General features: G+C 32.7%; 1 protein-coding gene across 3 annotated transcripts; it reads right to left on the reverse strand.

The window, feature by feature from the left end:
* Positions 1 to 112: 112 nt before the first annotated feature.
* On the reverse strand, positions 113 to 14,241 carry Sec15 (exocyst complex component Sec15). 3 transcript variants are annotated; one of them, XM_081988489.1, is made up of 13 exons: positions 14,084 to 14,241; positions 13,556 to 13,657; positions 13,337 to 13,502; positions 13,099 to 13,283; positions 12,241 to 12,694; positions 12,021 to 12,188; positions 11,760 to 11,966; positions 2,809 to 2,987; positions 2,561 to 2,752; positions 2,264 to 2,501; positions 549 to 690; positions 309 to 495; positions 113 to 240 (listed from the first exon to the last, which is right to left on the reverse strand). In XM_081988489.1, the coding sequence occupies exons 2-13, from the start codon at positions 13,648 to 13,650 to the stop codon at positions 126 to 128; spliced, it is 2,328 nt and encodes a 775-aa protein (XP_081844615.1). In that variant the 5' UTR covers positions 13,651 to 13,657; positions 14,084 to 14,241; the 3' UTR covers positions 113 to 125. The 3 variants fall into 3 exon arrangements, with proteins under 3 accessions (XP_081844615.1, XP_081844622.1, XP_081844626.1); XM_081988496.1 differs by having other exon boundaries at positions 14,080 to 14,222; XM_081988500.1 differs by having other exon boundaries at positions 13,556 to 13,665; positions 14,084 to 14,213.
* Between the last annotated feature and the right edge of the window lie 4,366 nt (positions 14,242 to 18,607).

The following is an 18,607-nucleotide window of genomic DNA, read 5'->3' on the forward strand; positions in this document are numbered from 1 at the left end:
AATGTACTACATTTTTTTAAATTTGGATAATTATATTAAAATTCAAAAAACTAACAATATTAACGTAATCAGTAACTTACAGATTTATATTATTTTAAATAATAAAATGTGCACTTTATTAATATTTATTTCAAAGAGAGTTGTCTTAACTGCTTCAGGACTGTTTCCAGAAGTTTCTTTTTGTCTCTCTCGTTTTTGTTCAAGACTGTAAATATGTTCTTTTTGTCTCCTTCTTTCAACCTGAAAACACAAGTTATTTTGTCTAACCAAATTTGACCGTACAAAATGAGCTAAAACAAAATACTTACTTTTCTAATAAGATAATGGCAATGTCGGGACGAACATTTTTATATCGGCTAATGTCCTGAGCGTAGTCGTGAAAGTATGTGGGCCAATCCCACGATATGAACAAATCCAACAATTCGCGCAGCTTGGCGAAATACGCTAAAAGTTCGTCTTGTTGCAGCCCTTTAACTGGTTCAGAAGCAGCAAATTCTGTTAAAAATACTTTGTTTTACAGAGTAAATTTACAGTTAGGTGCGGATTACGTTCACACTGCAACAAGTCTAAATTGAGCTGATTGAGAGCTCCCATGGAAATTTGCCTGATTTCATCGTTCATCAGCATGTCAAACATGGAGTTGGCTATGTGGTCACAAGCGGCTCTACATGCCATCTGAGCCACCTCTGGCTGTAAATGACAAAGAAATCTGTCATGTTAATAACTAGTTTCTGTCAATTGAATTACAATATAGAGTGCCTTTGGGAAGTGCTACCACAATTATTCATTAAATATGAGGATCTAACCCAATTTTAGTCTGTCAGTTTTAGCTTCAAAAGTTAGCAAGTATGTTGAGAATTACATTTCTGTTCCGTTTCAAAATAACAAAGCTTTAAAATTTACTTGTTGAGCTGTTCATTCGTCAAAGCTTTACATATTTTTCAGGTTACAAGTCATATCCTTGAACACATAGAAAACCATAAACTAGGAATAGGTATATTTTTAGACTTATCTAAGGCTTATGATTGTGTAGATAAAGAACTATTGTTAAAAAAAATTAGAACTCTATGGAGTTAGAATTGATTGTTTGATTCTTACTTATCTCATAGAAAACAACTATTTAGGGACAGCAAGCCATACACATCAAATATAAAAGAAAATCAACATGGAATAGCCCAGGGCAGTATTCTGGGGCCACTACTCTTTGTAATTTACATGAACGATCTGAATTCTACAGCAAAAGAAAATGAAAAAATTGTCAACTTTGCAGATGACACAAATTTACTTGGAGGTCAAGAGGAAATCAGCACTTTAATTCAGTCTGGAAAAGATCTGTTTATTAGGACCTCTGAGTGGTTTGAAAAAAAATAAATTAGCTTTAAATATGGAAAAAACAAGTGTGATTATTTTTTCAACAAAACAAGGTACATTTGAGAAACCTAATGAAATACACTTCTCACTGACAGGAGCCAATTACTAGCCAAGAACACAAAATTTTTGGGAGTGCAGATTGATGAATTTCTAGATTGGTCTGATTTGAATTGTCTCCGGGTATCTGAACCTGGCGGCCCTTAAAATATTGTACTTTGCCAACTTTGAATCGATTATGAAGTATGCAATTATGTTTTGGGGTAGAAATACTTCAATACAGAATGTATTTGTAATTCAAAAAAGGGCAATTAGATTAATGTTGATCCATCTTTAAAAAAAAATAAAATAACGACAGTTTATGCAATTTATATATATGAGTGTCTCATCTTTCTTAAAAAGAACCAAAACCTATTTAACATCAAAGTCAATCATACATCCAACACAAGACAAAAAGATGTAAACTGTCCAAAACATAGATTAACACTCACTGAGAAGAATGCAAAATATATGTGTATTCGCCTATTTAACAACCTACCAGACAGGCTGAAAACATTGACGGACAAAAGTTTCAAAAAAGAAGTAAAAAATTTACTAATTGAATTAGAACCCTACACTATAGAGGATTATTTTGTTAAATAAATATTGCTTATTCTCTGAAATCTGTATTTTGGGAAAAATCGCTGAAAATGTATGGTATAAGTATCTTTAAGTACTACATAGTTCATAGTTTACCATGACGCTATTTCCTTTGTATTAGTTGATAATGTACTCTATCCTAATCACAATTCGAAATAAAGACTGTTATTATTCTTATTTATCAACAATGTCATAAAATTAAAGAGAACGAATAATAAAACAGAGACATAACAAAACATCCATTATGACAACTTACCGGCAGATCTGTAAAACTATGGAAAGTAGTTTGCAGAAAGGCAATAATATCGGATATAAAACTGGAGGCGTGACCTTTAGGCTCCACCAAAGTCCACTCGTAAGTCTCCAGCTCTATGAATTCATTCAATTTTTGCTTCAACTTCTCGCAAATCTGACGAATCGCGTCCTCTCTCGCCACTCTGAACATGGCGTGCTGGCCTTGCAACGGCCCCGAATTGATTGTTGTACTTTCTTCCCTAAACCCTCCCAATTATTATCTATAACATTAAAGCCTGTATTATCCGTATATGTTTACCCGGTTATATTAGAGATAAACTGATCCAAGTAAACGTTGGCGGCCTCCAAATATCCAGTATCAATGATGATTTGGGTGATTTTTTGCAATGTTATGTGCGGACTTCTAAACGACGAAGACAAACAGCCACTGAACGTTCTGGTTAGCAGTAAATTCATTGATTTGCGAATCATTTCGTCCACTTCCACCTGACTGCGCCATAAATACCGTTAAAACAAAGCATTGACGATAAATTTTAACTAACCGACCTCAAGTTTAAGTCTTCAGAAAATTTTAAACAAGCGTAAATAAATTCTTTCACTTGCTGGTAGACTTTGGGTACCATACTGGAAAATGGAAAACTGTAAGGAAACACAATATCGTCTGGCAAGTCTACGTCCCATGGGAAGGATTGAAGGATTTGTTCGTATTCTTCTTCGTTATGGACCTACAATAATTTTCGTTTATTTCTGAGAAAGAATTAGGTAATAACAAAACTGTTGTGTATATCAACTGGATCACAAACAAAATAGTTGTTTTGCAACATCTGGTAACCGAGTAAAATGAAATACAAATGACGTGTGGAATGAAAAAATGTTAAAAAGTCAAAAGTAATGTTTTCCAATACACAAAACTTATAACCAATGAAACAGTTCCTAGACTTGGGGAAGCCATTTGTACGTTCTAACTGTTGAGTACCGATGTCACCAAGGTACGTATTCGTGAAACGAGGGAAGGGAATTATAAAGCCGCCATTGTCAGCTTCTTCTGTCACATTCTATCAACCCTTCTCTTGAGAATTCCGTTCACTGCCTTCAAGAATAGGCCCCCAGAAGTTATTAGCCCCCAGAAGTTATAGAGTGTTATTTATTGTTTCTTAAACAATTTGTAGTTGTTGTTTGACGAAAAACTTTAATTAAAATACAGATAAATGTACAGGGTGTGCCATTATGAACTACTATAGCTCAATCAGCAAATTAACGGAGCAAACCTGTCACGGAGGAAATTCAGGTCTGATGCCCAATTACACTAACCCGATCCACCCCAACTTAGAGAAGCAAAACGTCATTTCGTAAAGTTACACTGTAAGTGTAAGTCTGCTTATCTGCCAGGAAAAAACTATTCAGACATTCTACAGGGTGTCCAGTAAGCACAGGATGATGAAAAAGATACTGTGACGTAATTGTCATTAGGAAAAAGTGTCTGGTTCCATTGCTATTGATGCTCAAAGTTTTTTCCGAAACTCGATTTCCTTTAAAAACTTTAACCATCAATAGCAGTGGAACTAGACACTTTTTCTTAATGATTTTGAATCGAATGCTTCTATGTTGTGGAGGGAAAGGTAGAAACAAAAATGTATTTTCTACTAGAATGCTATTTTAAAAGTAAATTCAATTAATAACCAATATTTTGACCCTTAATCCGGTAGGACAAGACAGTTTTTTAACGTTGACAGACTTGAACAGATTAAACCATACATTATTTTCTGGATACCCTGACTAAATTCCATCTGACCAACTTTAACCATCAATAGCAGTGGATCTAGACACTTTTTCTTAATGATTTTGAATCGAATGCTTCTATGTTGTGGAGGGAAAGGTATAAATAAAAATGTATTTTCTACTAGAATGCTATTTTAAAAGTAAATTCAATTAATAACCAATATTTTGACCCTTAATCCGGTAGGACAAGACAGTTTTTTAACCTTGACAGACTTGAACAGATTAAACCATAAATTATTTTCTGGATACCCTGACTAAATTCCATCTGACCAACTTTAACCATCAATAGCAGTGGAACTAGACACTTTCCTAATGATTTTGAATCGAATGCTTCTATGTTGTGGAAGGAAAGGTAGAAATAAAAATGTATTTTCCACTAGAATGCTATTTTAAAAGTAAATTCAATTAATAACCAATATTTTGACCCTTAATCCGGTAGGACAAGACAGTTTTTTAACCTTGACAGACTTGAACAGATTAAACCATAAATTATTTTCTGGATACCCTGACTAAATTCCATCTGACCAACTTTAACCATCAATAGCAGTGGAACTAGACACTTTTTCTTAATGATTTTGAATCGAATGCTTCTATGTTGTGGAGGGAAAGGTAGAAATAAAAATGTACTTTCTACTAGAATGCTATTTTAAAAGTAAATTCAATTAATAACCAATATTTTGACCCTTAATCCGGTAGGACAAGACAGTTTTTTAACCTTGACAGACTTGAACAGATTAAACCATAAATTATTTTCTGGATACCCTGACTAAATTCCATCTGACCAACTTTAACCATCAATAGCACTGGAACTAGACACTTTCCTAATGATTTTGAATCGAATGCTTCTATGTTGTGGAAGGAAAGGTAGAAATAAAAATGTATTTTCCACTAGAATGCTATTTTAAAAGTAAATTCAATTAATAACCAATATTTTGACCCTTAATCCGGTAGGACAAGACAGTTTTTTAACCTTGACAGACTTGAACAGATTAAACCATAAATTATTTTCTGGATACCCTGACTAAATTCCATCTGACCAACTTTAACCATCAATAGCACTGGAACTAGACACTTTTTCTTAATGTTTTTGAATCGAATGCTTCTATGTTGTGGAGGGAAAGGTGGAAACAAAAATGTATTTTCTACTAGAAGGCTATTTTAAAAGTAAATTCAATTAATAACCAATATTTTGACCCTTAATCCGGTAGGACAAGACAGTTTTTTAACCTTGACAGACTTGAACAGATTAAACCATAAATTATTTTCTGGATACCCTGACTAAATTCCATCTGACCAACTTTAACCATCAATAGCAGTGGAACTAGACACTTTTTCTTAATGATTTTGAATCGAATGCTTCTTTCTATGTTGTGGAGGGAAAGGTAGAAATATAAAAATGTATTTTCTACTAGAATGCTATTTTAAAAGTAAATTCAATTAATAACCAATATTTTGACCCTTAATCCGGTAGGACAAGACAGTTTTTTAACCTTGACAGACTTGAACAGATTAAACCAGAAATTATTTTCTGGATACCCTGACTAAATTCCATCTGACCAACTTTAACCATCAATAGCAGTGGAACTAGACACTTTTTCTTAATGATTTTGAATCAAATGCTTCTATGTTGTGGAGGGAAAGGTAGAAATAAAAATGTACTTTCTACTAGAATGCTATTTTAAAAGTAAATTCAATTAATAACCAATATTTTGACCCTTAATCCGGTAGGACAAGACAGTTTTTTAACCTTGACAGACTTGAGCAGATTAAACCATAAATTATTTTCTGGATACCCTGACTAAATTCCATCTGACCAACTTTAACCATCAATAGCAGTGGAACTAGACACTTTTTCTTAATGATTTTGAATCGAATGCTTCTATGTTGTGGAAGGAAAGGTAGAAATAAAAATGTATTTTCTACTAGAATGCTATTTTAAAAGCAAATTCAATTAATAACCAATATTTTGACCCTTAATCCGGTAGGACAAGACAGTTTTTTAACCTTGACAGACTTGAACAGATTAAACCAGAAATTATTTTCTGGATACCCTGACTAAATTCCATCTGACCAACTTTAACCATCAATAGCAGTGGAATTAGACACTTTTTCTTAATGATTTTGAATCGAATGCTTCTATGTTGTGGAAGGAAAGGTATAAATAAAAATGTATTTTCTACTAGAATGCTATTTTAAAAGTAAATTAAATTAATAACCAATATTTTGACCCTTAATCCGGTAGGACAAGACAGTTTTTTAACCTTGACAGACTTGAGCAGATTAAACCATAAATTATTTTCTGGATACCCTGACTAAATTCCATCTGACCAACTTTAACCATCAATAGCAGTGGAACTAGACACTTTTTCTTAATGATTTTGAATCGAATGCTTCTATGTTGTGGAAGGAAAGGTAGAAATAAAAATGTATTTTCTACTAGAATGCTATTTTAAAAGCAAATTCAATTAATAACCAATATTTTGACCCTTAATCCGGTAGGACAAGACAGTTTTTTAACCTTGACAGACTTGAACAGATTAAACCAGAAATTATTTTCTGGATACCCTGACTAAATTCCATCTGACCAACTTTAACCATCAATAGCAGTGGAATTAGACACTTTTTCTTAATGATTTTGAATCGAATGCTTCTATGTTGTGGAAGGAAAGGTATAAATAAAAATGTATTTTCTACTAGAATGCTATTTTAAAAGTAAATTAAATTAATAACCAATATTTTGACCCTTAATCCGGTAGGACAAGACAGTTTTTTAACCTTGACAGACTTGAGCAGATTAAACCATAAATTATTTTCTGGATACCCTGACTAAATTCCATCTGACCAACTTTAACCATCAATAGCAGTGGAATTAGACACTTTTTCTTAATGATTTTGAATCGACTGCTTCTATGTTGTGGAAGGAAAGGTATAAATAAAAATGTATTTTCTACTAGAATGCTATTTTAAAAGTAAATTCAATTAATAACCAATATTTTGACCCTTAATCCGGTAGAACAAGACAGTTTTTTAACCTTGCCAGACTTGAACAAATTAAACCATAAATTATTTTCTGGATACCCTGACTAAATTCCATCTGACCAACTTTAGCCATCAATAGCAGTGGAATTAGACACTTTTTCTTAATGATTTTGAATCGAATGCTTCTATGTTGTGGAGGGAAAGGTAGAAATATAAATGTATTTTCTACTAGAATGCTATTTTAAAAGTAAATTCAATTAATAACCAATATTTTGACTCTTAATCCGGTAGGACAAGACAGTTTTTTAACCTTGACAGACTTGAACAGATTAAACCAGAAATTATTTTCTGGATACCCTGACTAAATTCCATCTGACCAACTTTAACCATCAATAGCAGTGGAACTAGACACTTTTTCTTAATGATTTTGAATCAAATGCTTCTATGTTGTGGAGGGAAAGGTAGAAATAAAAATGTACTTTCTACTAGAATGCTATTTTAAAAGTAAATTCAATTAATAACCAATATTTTGACCCTTAATCCGGTAGGACAAGACAGTTTTTTAACCTTGACAGACTTGAGCAGATTAAACCATAAATTATTTTCTGGATACCCTGACTAAATTCCATCTGACCAACTTTAACCATCAATAGCAGTGGAATTAGACACTTTTTCTTAATGATTTTGAATCGAATGCTTCTATGTTGTGGAAGGAAAGGTATAAATAAAAATGTATTTTCTACTAGAATGCTATTTTAAAAGTAAATTAAATTAATAACCAATATTTTGACCCTTAATCCGGTAGGACAAGACAGTTTTTTAACCTTGACAGACTTGAGCAGATTAAACCATAAATTATTTTCTGGATACCCTGACTAAATTCCATCTGACCAACTTTAACCATCAATAGCAGTGGAATTAGACACTTTTTCTTAATGATTTTGAATCGACTGCTTCTATGTTGTGGAAGGAAAGGTATAAATAAAAATGTATTTTCTACTAGAATGCTATTTTAAAAGTAAATTCAATTAATAACCAATATTTTGACCCTTAATCCGGTAGAACAAGACAGTTTTTTAACCTTGCCAGACTTGAACAAATTAAACCATAAATTATTTTCTGGATACCCTGACTAAATTCCATCTGACCAACTTTAGCCATCAATAGCAGTGGAATTAGACACTTTTTCTTAATGATTTTGAATCGAATGCTTCTATGTTGTGGAGGGAAAGGTAGAAATATAAATGTATTTTCTACTAGAATGCTATTTTAAAAGTAAATTCAATTAATAACCAATATTTTGACTCTTAATCCGGTAGGACAAGACAGTTTTTTAACCTTGACAGACTTGAACAGATTAAACCATAAATTATTTTCTGGATACCCTGACTAAATTCCATCTGACCAACTTTAACCATCAATAGCAGTGGAACTAGACACTTTCTTAATGATTTTGAATCGAATGCTTCTATGTTGTGAAAGGAAAGGTAGAAATAAAAATGTACTTTCTACTAGAATGCTATTTTAAAAGTAAACTCAATTAATAACCAATATTTTGACCCTTAATCCGGTAGGACAAGACAGTTTTTTAACCTTGACAGACAACAGATTAAACCATTAATTACACTGGCCGACACAATTTTTGTAACACCAGTCAGACCATTAATTTCACAATGCTTATGCTTTTCTAGTAATAGAAAAAATTCCCATAAAGTCCTAGAACGTCCACTTTTTTCAATAGCTTCATTAAACCTTTTGATGTTGGCCAGTAATAGCCGTGTTTGAGTTGAAGCCCCGCATGAAGGAGCAGAGCAAATATGACGAACCCCCATTTGCACAGTCATACTTTAAGCCAAGATTAAGTTAAGGGTGGTTCACACTGTGACAATACAGGTGAAAAAATGACAGCCTGAATCAAACTTAACTTAGGCGCGGCTTAAAATACGACGGTAGGCGTGTTCGGCAGAGTCGTCACAACGCGTTCATCTAGAATTACAAAGTCGTAACTGCCAAAATGAAACTGTACAAAAGAATTGCTTTTTTGGGATTAACACAACGGATATTACTTATTTACCAAGAGGAAATATTTGTAGAGGTCAAAATTCATATGTAGTTACTGTTTTTTTTTAAATATTTTTAGTATTATATACAAAAGAGCGTTCTTCCAAAAGGAGTTTATATGCATATACGACTTTGTAATTCTAGATGAACAAACGGTAGAAAAATGATAGGATCTAAAAGATGAGGTGATCTAAAAGTGATAGGAATTATGATGGGGCTTCAGGGAGGATTTACAAAATATTGCTGTTTTCTTTGTTTGTGGGACAGTCGTGCAGTAAATGAACATTTCGTAAAAAAAAATTGGCCGGAGAGGAGTGCATTTCAACCTGGATCTCAAAATGTTAAGTATGAGCCTCTTGTAGATCCAAAAAATGTTCTTTTGCCTCCTCTTCATATAAAACTCGGACTGATAAAAAACTTTGTGAAGGCTATGAATAAAGATGGTAAAGGATTTAAGTACCTGAGACAAGTGTTTCCTCAGTTAAGTGACGCCAAATTAAAAGAAGGTATTTTTATTGGACCGCAAATTAGAAAATTGATGGGAGATGTTCATTTCACGGAAAATCTCACCTTAGAAAAATTGAGAGCGTGGAACTCATTTGTAAGAGTGGTGAAGGGATTTTTAGGTAACAATAAGGATCAAAATTATGAACAAATAGTTGAGGAACTTTTGGAATCTTACAAATTGCTTGGTTGTCGAATGTCTTTAAAAATTCACTTTCTTCATTCCCATCTATCATTTTTTCCGGAGAATTTGGGCGCTGTTAGCGACGAGCAAGGTGAAAGGTTCCATCAGGACATCAGGACAATGGAAACAAGGTACCAAGGCCGATGGGATGAAGCCATGATGAGTGACTATTGCTGGTTTTTGAAGAGAGAAGACGTCACCCCACACAAAAGAAAAAAATAGAACTATTTGGTGTGTTTCAAATAACTTTTTTGAATATTTGTATTGTTATTAGATTTCAACTTATTATTAAGTAGATACAGTCGCTATAGAGATTTAAATTACTTGTAAAATATATTTTGTGATAAATAACATATGCATTATAATACCGTTCTACGCTTGTGGTTTGTTTAACGTAACAAGAAAACCTTACGTGCTACAAGTTTTTTTTTTGCTGTTTTCAATTCATATTGGTCCATTTTACCATTCTATGCTATTCAGCTTTTTGTTACAAAAAAAAAAATATTTTTTTTGTCGACCAGTGTTATTTTCTGGATACCCTGACTAAATTCCATCTGACCAACTTTAACCATCAATAGCACTGGAACTAGACACTTTTTCCTAATGATTTTGAATCGAATGCTTCTATGTTGTGGAGGGAAAGGTATAAATAAAAATGTATTTTCTACTAGAATGCTATTTTAAAAGTAAATTCAATTAATAACCAATATTTTGACCCTTAATCCGGTAGGACAAGACAGTTTTTTAACCTTGACAGACTTGAACAGATTAAACCATAAATTATTTTCTGGATACCCTGACTAAATTCCATCTGACCAATTTTAACCATCAATAGCAGTGGAACTAGACACTTTCTCCTAATGATTTTGAATCGACTGCTTCTATGTTGTGGAAGGAAAGGTAGAAATAAAAATGTATTTTCTACTAGAATGCTATTTTAAAAGTAAATTCAATTAATAACCAATATTTTGACCCTTAATCCGGTAGAACAAGACAGTTTCTTTAACCTTGACAGACTTGAACAGATTAAACCATAAATTATTTTTTGGATACCCTGACTAAATTCCAACTGACCAACTTTAACCATCAATAGCAGTGGAATTAGACACTTTTTCTTAATGATTTTGAATCGAATGCTTCTATGTTGTGGAGGGAAAGGTAGAAATATAAAAATGTATTTTCTACTAGAATGCTATTTTAAAAGTAAATTCAATTAATAACCAATATTTTGACCCTTAATCCGGTAGGACAAGACAGTTTTTTAACCTTGACAGACTTGAACAGATTAAACCATAAATTATTTTCTGGATACCCTGACTAAATTCCATCTGACCAACTTTAACCATCAATAGCATTGGAACTAGACACTTTTTCCTAATGATTTTGAATCGAATGCTTCTATGTTGTGGAAGGAAAGGTAGAAATAAAAATGTATTTTCTACTAGAAGGCTATTTTAAAAGTAAATTCAATTAATAACCAATATTTTGACCCTTAATCCGGTAGAACAAGACAGTTTTTTAACCTTGACAGACTTGAACAGATTAAACCATAAATTATTTTCTGGATACCCTGACTAAATTCCAACTGACCAACTTTAACCATCAATAGCAGTAGAACTAGACACTTTTTCTTAATGATTTTGAATCGAATGCTTCTATGTTGTGGAAGGAAAGGTAGAAATAAAAATGTATTTTCTACTAGAATGCTAGTTTAAAAGTAAATTCAATTAATAACCAATATTTTGACCCTTAATCCGGTAGGACAAGATAGTTTTTTAACCTTGACAGACTTGAACAGATTAAACCAGAAATTATTTTCTGGATACCCTGACTAAATTCCATCTGACCAACGACGACCGGCTTTAAAAACAAAACGAAAAATTGGTAATGCAGAGATTACCACAAATAATTGGTACTACTTTTTTACTATTTTAAGATCAATTGATGTATTTTGCTATAGTATACTCTGTATTATGCCTTATACACTCACCACTATCGGTTGAAAGTCCTCCTTTGAAAGAATTTCCCTAAACACTTGAACCCATCTTTGCATCAAAACTTCCGTGTAATGATCTCTCAACTCCCTAACCAGTTCCCACAATGGTTTAACCGAATAACCGTAATTTCTTAGGGTAGTACAGAACAGCATTATCAGGTCTTTGATCTTCAAAACTAAGGTGGCATCGGTGCAATAAGCCTTAAACCCACTCAAAGCTAGTACACAGAATCCAGTAAAGTGTGAATCACTTACCGAATGAGTTTGCAGTGCGGTACTAACTTTGGATAAAGCTACCGACCACATTTCTTCCAGAAACGCTTTGGTAATCAATCCACGGCCTGTGTTTAGAACGTGATCTTCCAAAATGAAAAATCCCAACACCGCGTAAATGTAGTTACGATAAGCCTCTTCGGATTCGTGCTTTAAATGTTACGTTTTAGATTAATTTCTGTTAGCAGTAGATTGTAATTACCATATTGGTTGGAGGTTGCAAGACCAGTCTGGCTTGCTTTGTACGTTCAGACCTGTAATACATCTCAAAATTGGACACTTTCCCTAAAACGTCGGCAATATGTAAACCCCGGTATATCGGTGAAAAATCTATCAACTCTTGCGCGCTCAAGTCTTCCTCAGTTGAATTGTTACGGGACTCGGTTTGCAAGTAATTACGTTTCTTTTTCCTACCAATTACGGTAGGATCGGTAGCCAGTTGTTCACTAGTGTGTCTCATGGCAACTTCTCCGATTTTCGGCGAAAACCTTCGGATATTTTCCAAAAAATCTTTTAAATCGGCCATAGAAGCAGCCTCGATTTTGTCGCGGTATTTAGGAATTTTTTGTTGCAGTTGATTTGAAAATCTATAGTTGGCAACATGCGGTAAGTGGACATGTTCCAGCTCTTCCAACGTTTTTAGTGCTGGATAATACCTGTAATTAAATCCTAATTAAAGCGGAAGAGGATTATGGTGAAAAGAACATTTTGCAACCTATCAAAGTTAATCAGGAAAAAGTGTACTAAAACTGTTTATTTCACCTACTTTACATTATTGGAAGTTTTATCACCTTATAAATATTGTTTTAGACTGCTTTCTAGAACTAGTTAGTATTTGAACCAACCTTAGTTAACCGGACAAAATAGAAAAACCAACATAAAAGTTGTTCTCAATATACAAAAATCATATGATGTCCACATCAATATTTATTTATAGGCAAACTAAGGAAATATCAAAACAGTTGATTGGGAGGAGAGTCAAATTGTACAATTGTAATAACACTTACAATAAAAAACTTAATAAAACTCTCTTAATCTTTTTTGACTAAAAATTACTTACCTTTTATCAGCAATTTGTTTCTGCAGTTTGGAATAAGACAAAAACACAGGCAAGCACAATTTCAACTGTGCAATTACCAGTGCAATGTTACTCTCCACTTTTCTAGATTGCAACAGTTCAGAACCGGACTTGGCCAAGGCTTGAAAAGATGTCTGCAACTGCTTATCAACATTGACAACTTGACTCTAAAAAGGTACCACTTTACCCATTAGAAAGTCTAATAAAATTCAGTTTATACATTCAAGTTTTTTGATTGTGACTTTACTTCTAGCAGTTCAGTGACTGACTCTATAAAGCCTTGGTAATACACATTACACAATCTTTCAATATCTTTGTCGTGGTGCTTGATTCTGTCATCAAGTTTTTTCTTAAACTCTGAATGTTCATTGTTATCAAATATGGTTCTGAAAAAAAAAGTTAGGTAAACTATTTCAGATTACTTAGAGGAAATGTGTACCTAAAGGTAGGACCCCAGTAGTCATCAACACCTTCAATTTCTTGTAGGTATAAGTCAAATGAACTGTTTTCCGTTATATCACTGGTAGTGTCCATTTTGAATCTAAATTACTCAAAAGTTTTACTAAACTAAGTAGTTTTAAGCACAGACACTGTCTTTTTCTTGCTTGAACCTTGCAAGGAAAATGACAATTTTGTTTAGAAATTCAAAAGCATTGTTGGCACTAAACTTTTTAATACAGGTTGTTAAACTAAATGCAGTATTGGTTAATGAGCTAAAAAGTTAAATCAAAGTGTTATAATAAAGACAATAGAGTATCATTAGTGCAAGCTTTGAGTGCAACAAGTATGTTTGGTTTTTAGTGGGTATTATTAAAATACCAAGAACCACCACCAGGGTATAGCAAATTAGCAAATATTATAATCCCTTGAGATTCCTTTATTAAAATGTTATATTTCCAGGGGTGGGCCCCCTCCACATAATCAAAGTACTGAAATTAGTCCATATTAAAATATACTACTTGCCTACTTATATTGCGTTTTTCCTTCTTGAAACAATGTTCTAACACGTTACAACCTAATAAACTATACCAATTATTTATCGAGTTATTTATATTAAAAAAATTTCTAAAAAATAATAACAAAATATTTAACAATCACAATGTGAGGTTATGCACAAAACTAACTGTCAAAAATCATCTCTTTTTGGGCATTATGCCAGCTCTTCTTTGGTTGATTTTATCATTTTACCAAATTCCTCTACTCTGCTACTACTTCCATTGTCTTTCTACTTCTACTTCTATTTAATCTATTTCTAGTTTTATAAACAAGACATTAAGACAAATTCTGATTCTAACAAACCTAATGGTTTGTAGCTATGACATCTTGATATCAATATGATACCATTTCCAATTTCTTGACATTTTAGTTCTTCATGATGATTATGTGTATTTTTACTTTTTGTTTAAGTCTAACATTGTTTATTTTTAACAAATACGCGATCAACCCATCAAAAATCCGCTAAAACAATGCGATATTTAGTTTCCTCCAAGAACAAACGAGTTGACGGTCCATGGAGCGATTAAACCAAATGTGACGTCACGATGACGTAATTTGTCAAAATCATAATTTGAGAACCTGTCAAATTACGTCATCGTGACGTCACATATACCCTCTGCTTACTTGACCGGATTTATTTTCACGCTCCATTTGGCTCCATATGTATAAATTACAATTATTTGTGATCTAAATTTTGAATACGGTTTAAGGGACTAAATTGCCTGTAAAACCCACTTGGAGTGACCGAATCATATTTTTAAGCACATTTTTCTAATTCTCATTAAATTTTCTATCTAATGACATAAAAAATCGCTACAAAATCAAGTAAAGCCACGAAGAAAAGGGGTGTCAAAATACAAAATGCCAGAGACACAATTTAAAAGAAAAGTCAGGGACCAAATCGCCTGTAAAACCCACTTGGAGTAAGAAAATGACTGTTTTAACCAAATTTTTGAAATCCTCATTAAACTTCCTATCTGATAACATAAAACAACACTACAAAATTTAATACATTTTTGGAATCATCACTAAATTTCCTATTCAATAACATAAAAAAATACTACAAAATTTGGTACAGTAAGGGAGAAAAGCGGTGTCAAAGTTTGAACTGCCAAAAACACAGTTTGAAAGGATAGTCAGGGACAAAATCGTCTGTAAAACCGATTTGGAGTAAGAAAATGACTGTTTTAAGCAAATTTTTGAAATCCTCATTAAACTTCCTATCTGATAACATAAAACAACACTACAAAATTTAATACAGTCAGGGAAAAAATGGGTGTCAAAGTTTGAACTGCTAGTAACACCGTTTGAATAAACAATGACGGACAAAATCGCTTGTAAAACCCACTTGGAGTAAGAAAATGACTATTTTAACCAAATTTTTGAAATCCTCATTAAACTTCCTATCTGATAACATAAAACAACACTACAAAATTTAATACAGTCAGGGAAAAAATGGGTGTCAAAGTTTGAACTGCTAGTAACACCGTTTGAATAAACAATGACGGACAAAATCGCTTGTAAAACCCACTTGGAGTAAGAAAATGACTGTTTTAAGTACATTTTTGGAATCCTCATTAAATTTCCTATTCAATAACATAAAAAATACTACAAAATTTGGTACAGTAAGGGAGAAAAGCGGTGTCAAAGTTTGAACTGCCAAAAACACAGTTTGAAAGGATAGTCAGGGACAAAATCGTCTGTAAAACTCACTTGGAGTAAGAAAATGACTGTTTTAAGCAAATTTTTGAAATCCTCATTAAACTTCCTATCTGATAACATAAAACAACACTACAAAATTTAATACAGTCAGGGAAAAAATGGGTGTCAAAGTTTGAACTGCTAGTAACACCGTTTGAATAAACAATGATGGACAAAATCGCTTGTAAAACCCATTTGGAGTAAGAAAATGACTGTTTTAAGTACATTTTTGGAATCCTCATTAAATTTCCTATTCAATAACATAAAAAAATACTACAAAATTTGGTACAGTAAGGGAGAAAAGCGGTGTCAAAGTTTGAACTGCCAAAAACACAGTTTGAAAGGATAGTCAGGGACAAAATCGTCTGTAAAACCGACTTGGAGTAAGAAAATGACTGTTTTAAGCAAATTTTTGAAATCCTCATTAAACTTCCTATCTGATAACATAAAACAACACTACAAAATTTAATACAGTCAGGGAAAAAATGGGTGTCAAAGTTTGAACTGCTAGTAACACCGTTTGAATAAACAATGACGGACAAAATCGCTTGTAAAACCCACTTGGAGTAAGAAAATGACTGTTTTAAGTACATTTTTGGAATCCTCATTAAATTTCCTATTCAATAACATAAAAAATACTACAAAATTTGGTACAGTAAGGGAGAAAAGCGGTGTCAAAGTTTGAACTGCCAAAAACACAGTTTGAAAGGATAGTCAGGGACAAAATCGTCTGTAAAACTCACTTGGAGTAAGAAAATGACTGTTTTAAGCAAATTTTTGAAATCCTCATTAAACTTCCTATCTGATAACATAAAACAACACTACAAAATTTAATACAGTCAGGGAAAAAATGGGTGTCAAAGTTTGAACTGCTAGTAACACCGTTTGAATAAACAATGATGGACAAAATCGCTTGTAAAACCCATTTGGAGTAAGAAAATGACTGTTTTAAGTACATTTTTGGAATCCTCATTAAATTTCCTATTCAATAACATAAAAAAATACTACAAAATTTGGTACAGTAAGGGAGAAAAGCGGTGTCAAAGTTTGAACTGCCAAAAACACAGTTTGAAAGGATAGTCAGGGACAAAATCGTCTGTAAAACCGACTTGGAGTAAGAAAATGACTGTTTTAAGCAAATTTTTGAAATCCTCATTAAACTTCCTATCTGATAACATAAAACAACACTACAAAATTTAATACAGTCAGGGAAAAAATGGGTGTCAAAGTTTGAACTGCTAGTAACACCGTTTGAATAAACAATGACGGACAAAATCGCTTGTAAAACCCACTTGGAGTAAGAAAATGACTGTTTTAAGTACATTTTTGGAATCCTCATTAAATTTCCTATTCAATAACATAAAAAATACTACAAAATTTGGTACAGTAAGGGAGAAAAGCGGTGTCAAAGTTTGAACTGCCAAAAACACAGTTTGAAAGGATAGTCAGGGACAAAATCGTCTGTAAAACTCACTTGGAGTAAGAAAATGACTGTTTTAAGCAAATTTTTGAAATCCTCATTAAACTTCCTATCTGATAACATAAAACAACACTACAAAATTTAATACAGTCAGGGAAAAAATGGGTGTCAAAGTTTGAACTGCTAGTAACACCGTTTGAATAAACAATGATGGACAAAATCGCTTGTAAAACCCATTTGGAGTAAGAAAATGACTGTTTTAAGTACATTTTTGGAATCCTCATTAAATTTCCTATTCAATAACATAAAAAAATACTACAAAATTTGGTACAGTAAGGGAGAAAAGCGGTGTCAAAGTTTGAACTGCCAAAAACACAGTTTGAAAGGATAGTCAGGGACAAAATCGTCTGTAAAACCGACTTGGAGTAAGAAAATGACTGTTTTAAGCAAATTTTTGAAATCCTCATTAAACTTCCTATCTGATAACATAAAACAACACTACAAAATTTAATACAGTCAGGGAAAAAATGGGTGTCAAAGTTTGAACTGCTAGTAACACCGTTTGAATAAACAATGATGGACAAAATCGCTTGTAAAACCCATTTGGAGTAAGAAAATGACTGTTTTAAGTACATTTTTGGAATCCTCATTAAATTTCCTATTCAATAACATAAAAAAATACTACAAAATTTGGTACAGTAAGGGAGAAAAGCGGTGTCAAAGTTTGAACTGCCAAAAACACAGTTTGAAAGGATAGTCAGGGACAAAATCGTCTGTAAAACCGACTTGGAGTAAGAAAATGACTGTTTTAAGCAAATTTTTGAAATCCTCATTAAACTTCCTATCTGATAACATAAAACAACACTACAAAATTTAATACAGTCAGGGAAAAAATGGGTGTCAAAGTTTGAACTGCTAGTAACACCGTTTGAATAAACAATGACGGACAAAATCGCTTGTAAAACCCATTTGGAGTAAGAAAATGACTGTTTTAAGTACATTTTTGGAATCCTCATTAAATTTCCTATTCAATAACATAAAAAAATACTACAAAATTTGGTACAGTAAGGGAGAAAAGCGGTGTCAAAGTTTGAACTGCCAAAAACACAGTTTGAAAGGATAGTCAGGGACAAAATCGTCTGTAAAACCGACTTGGAGTAAGAAAATGACTGTTTTAAGCAAATTTTTGAAATCCTCATTAAACTTCCTATCTGATAACATAAAACAACACTACAAAATTTAATACAGTCAGGGAAAAAATGGGTGTCAAAGTTTGAACTGCTAGTAACACCGTTTGAATAAACAATGATGGACAAAATCGCTTGTAAAACCCATTTGGAGTAAGAAAATGACTGTTTTAAGTACATTTTTGGA

The sequence above is a fragment of the Ips typographus genome, linkage group LG1, assembly GCF_016097725.1.
Source record: "Ips typographus isolate SLU linkage group LG1, UJ_Ityp_2.0, whole genome shotgun sequence".
In the NCBI taxonomy this organism is placed as follows: Eukaryota; Metazoa; Arthropoda; class Insecta; order Coleoptera; family Curculionidae; genus Ips; species Ips typographus.

Coding starts and splice junctions, on each gene's coding strand:
- Sec15 (XM_081988489.1), bottom strand. CDS start 13,650: ATGGACACTACCAGTGATATAACGGAAAACAGTTCATTTGACTTATAC. Junction 2,988..11,759: donor AGGACTTTCAACCGATAGTG/GTGAGTGTATAA, acceptor AAATTATTGTAG/GTCCATAACGAAGAAGAATA. Junction 496..548: donor AGACTTGTTGCAGTGTGAAC/GTAATCCGCACC, acceptor TATTTTTAACAG/AATTTGCTGCTTCTGAACCA.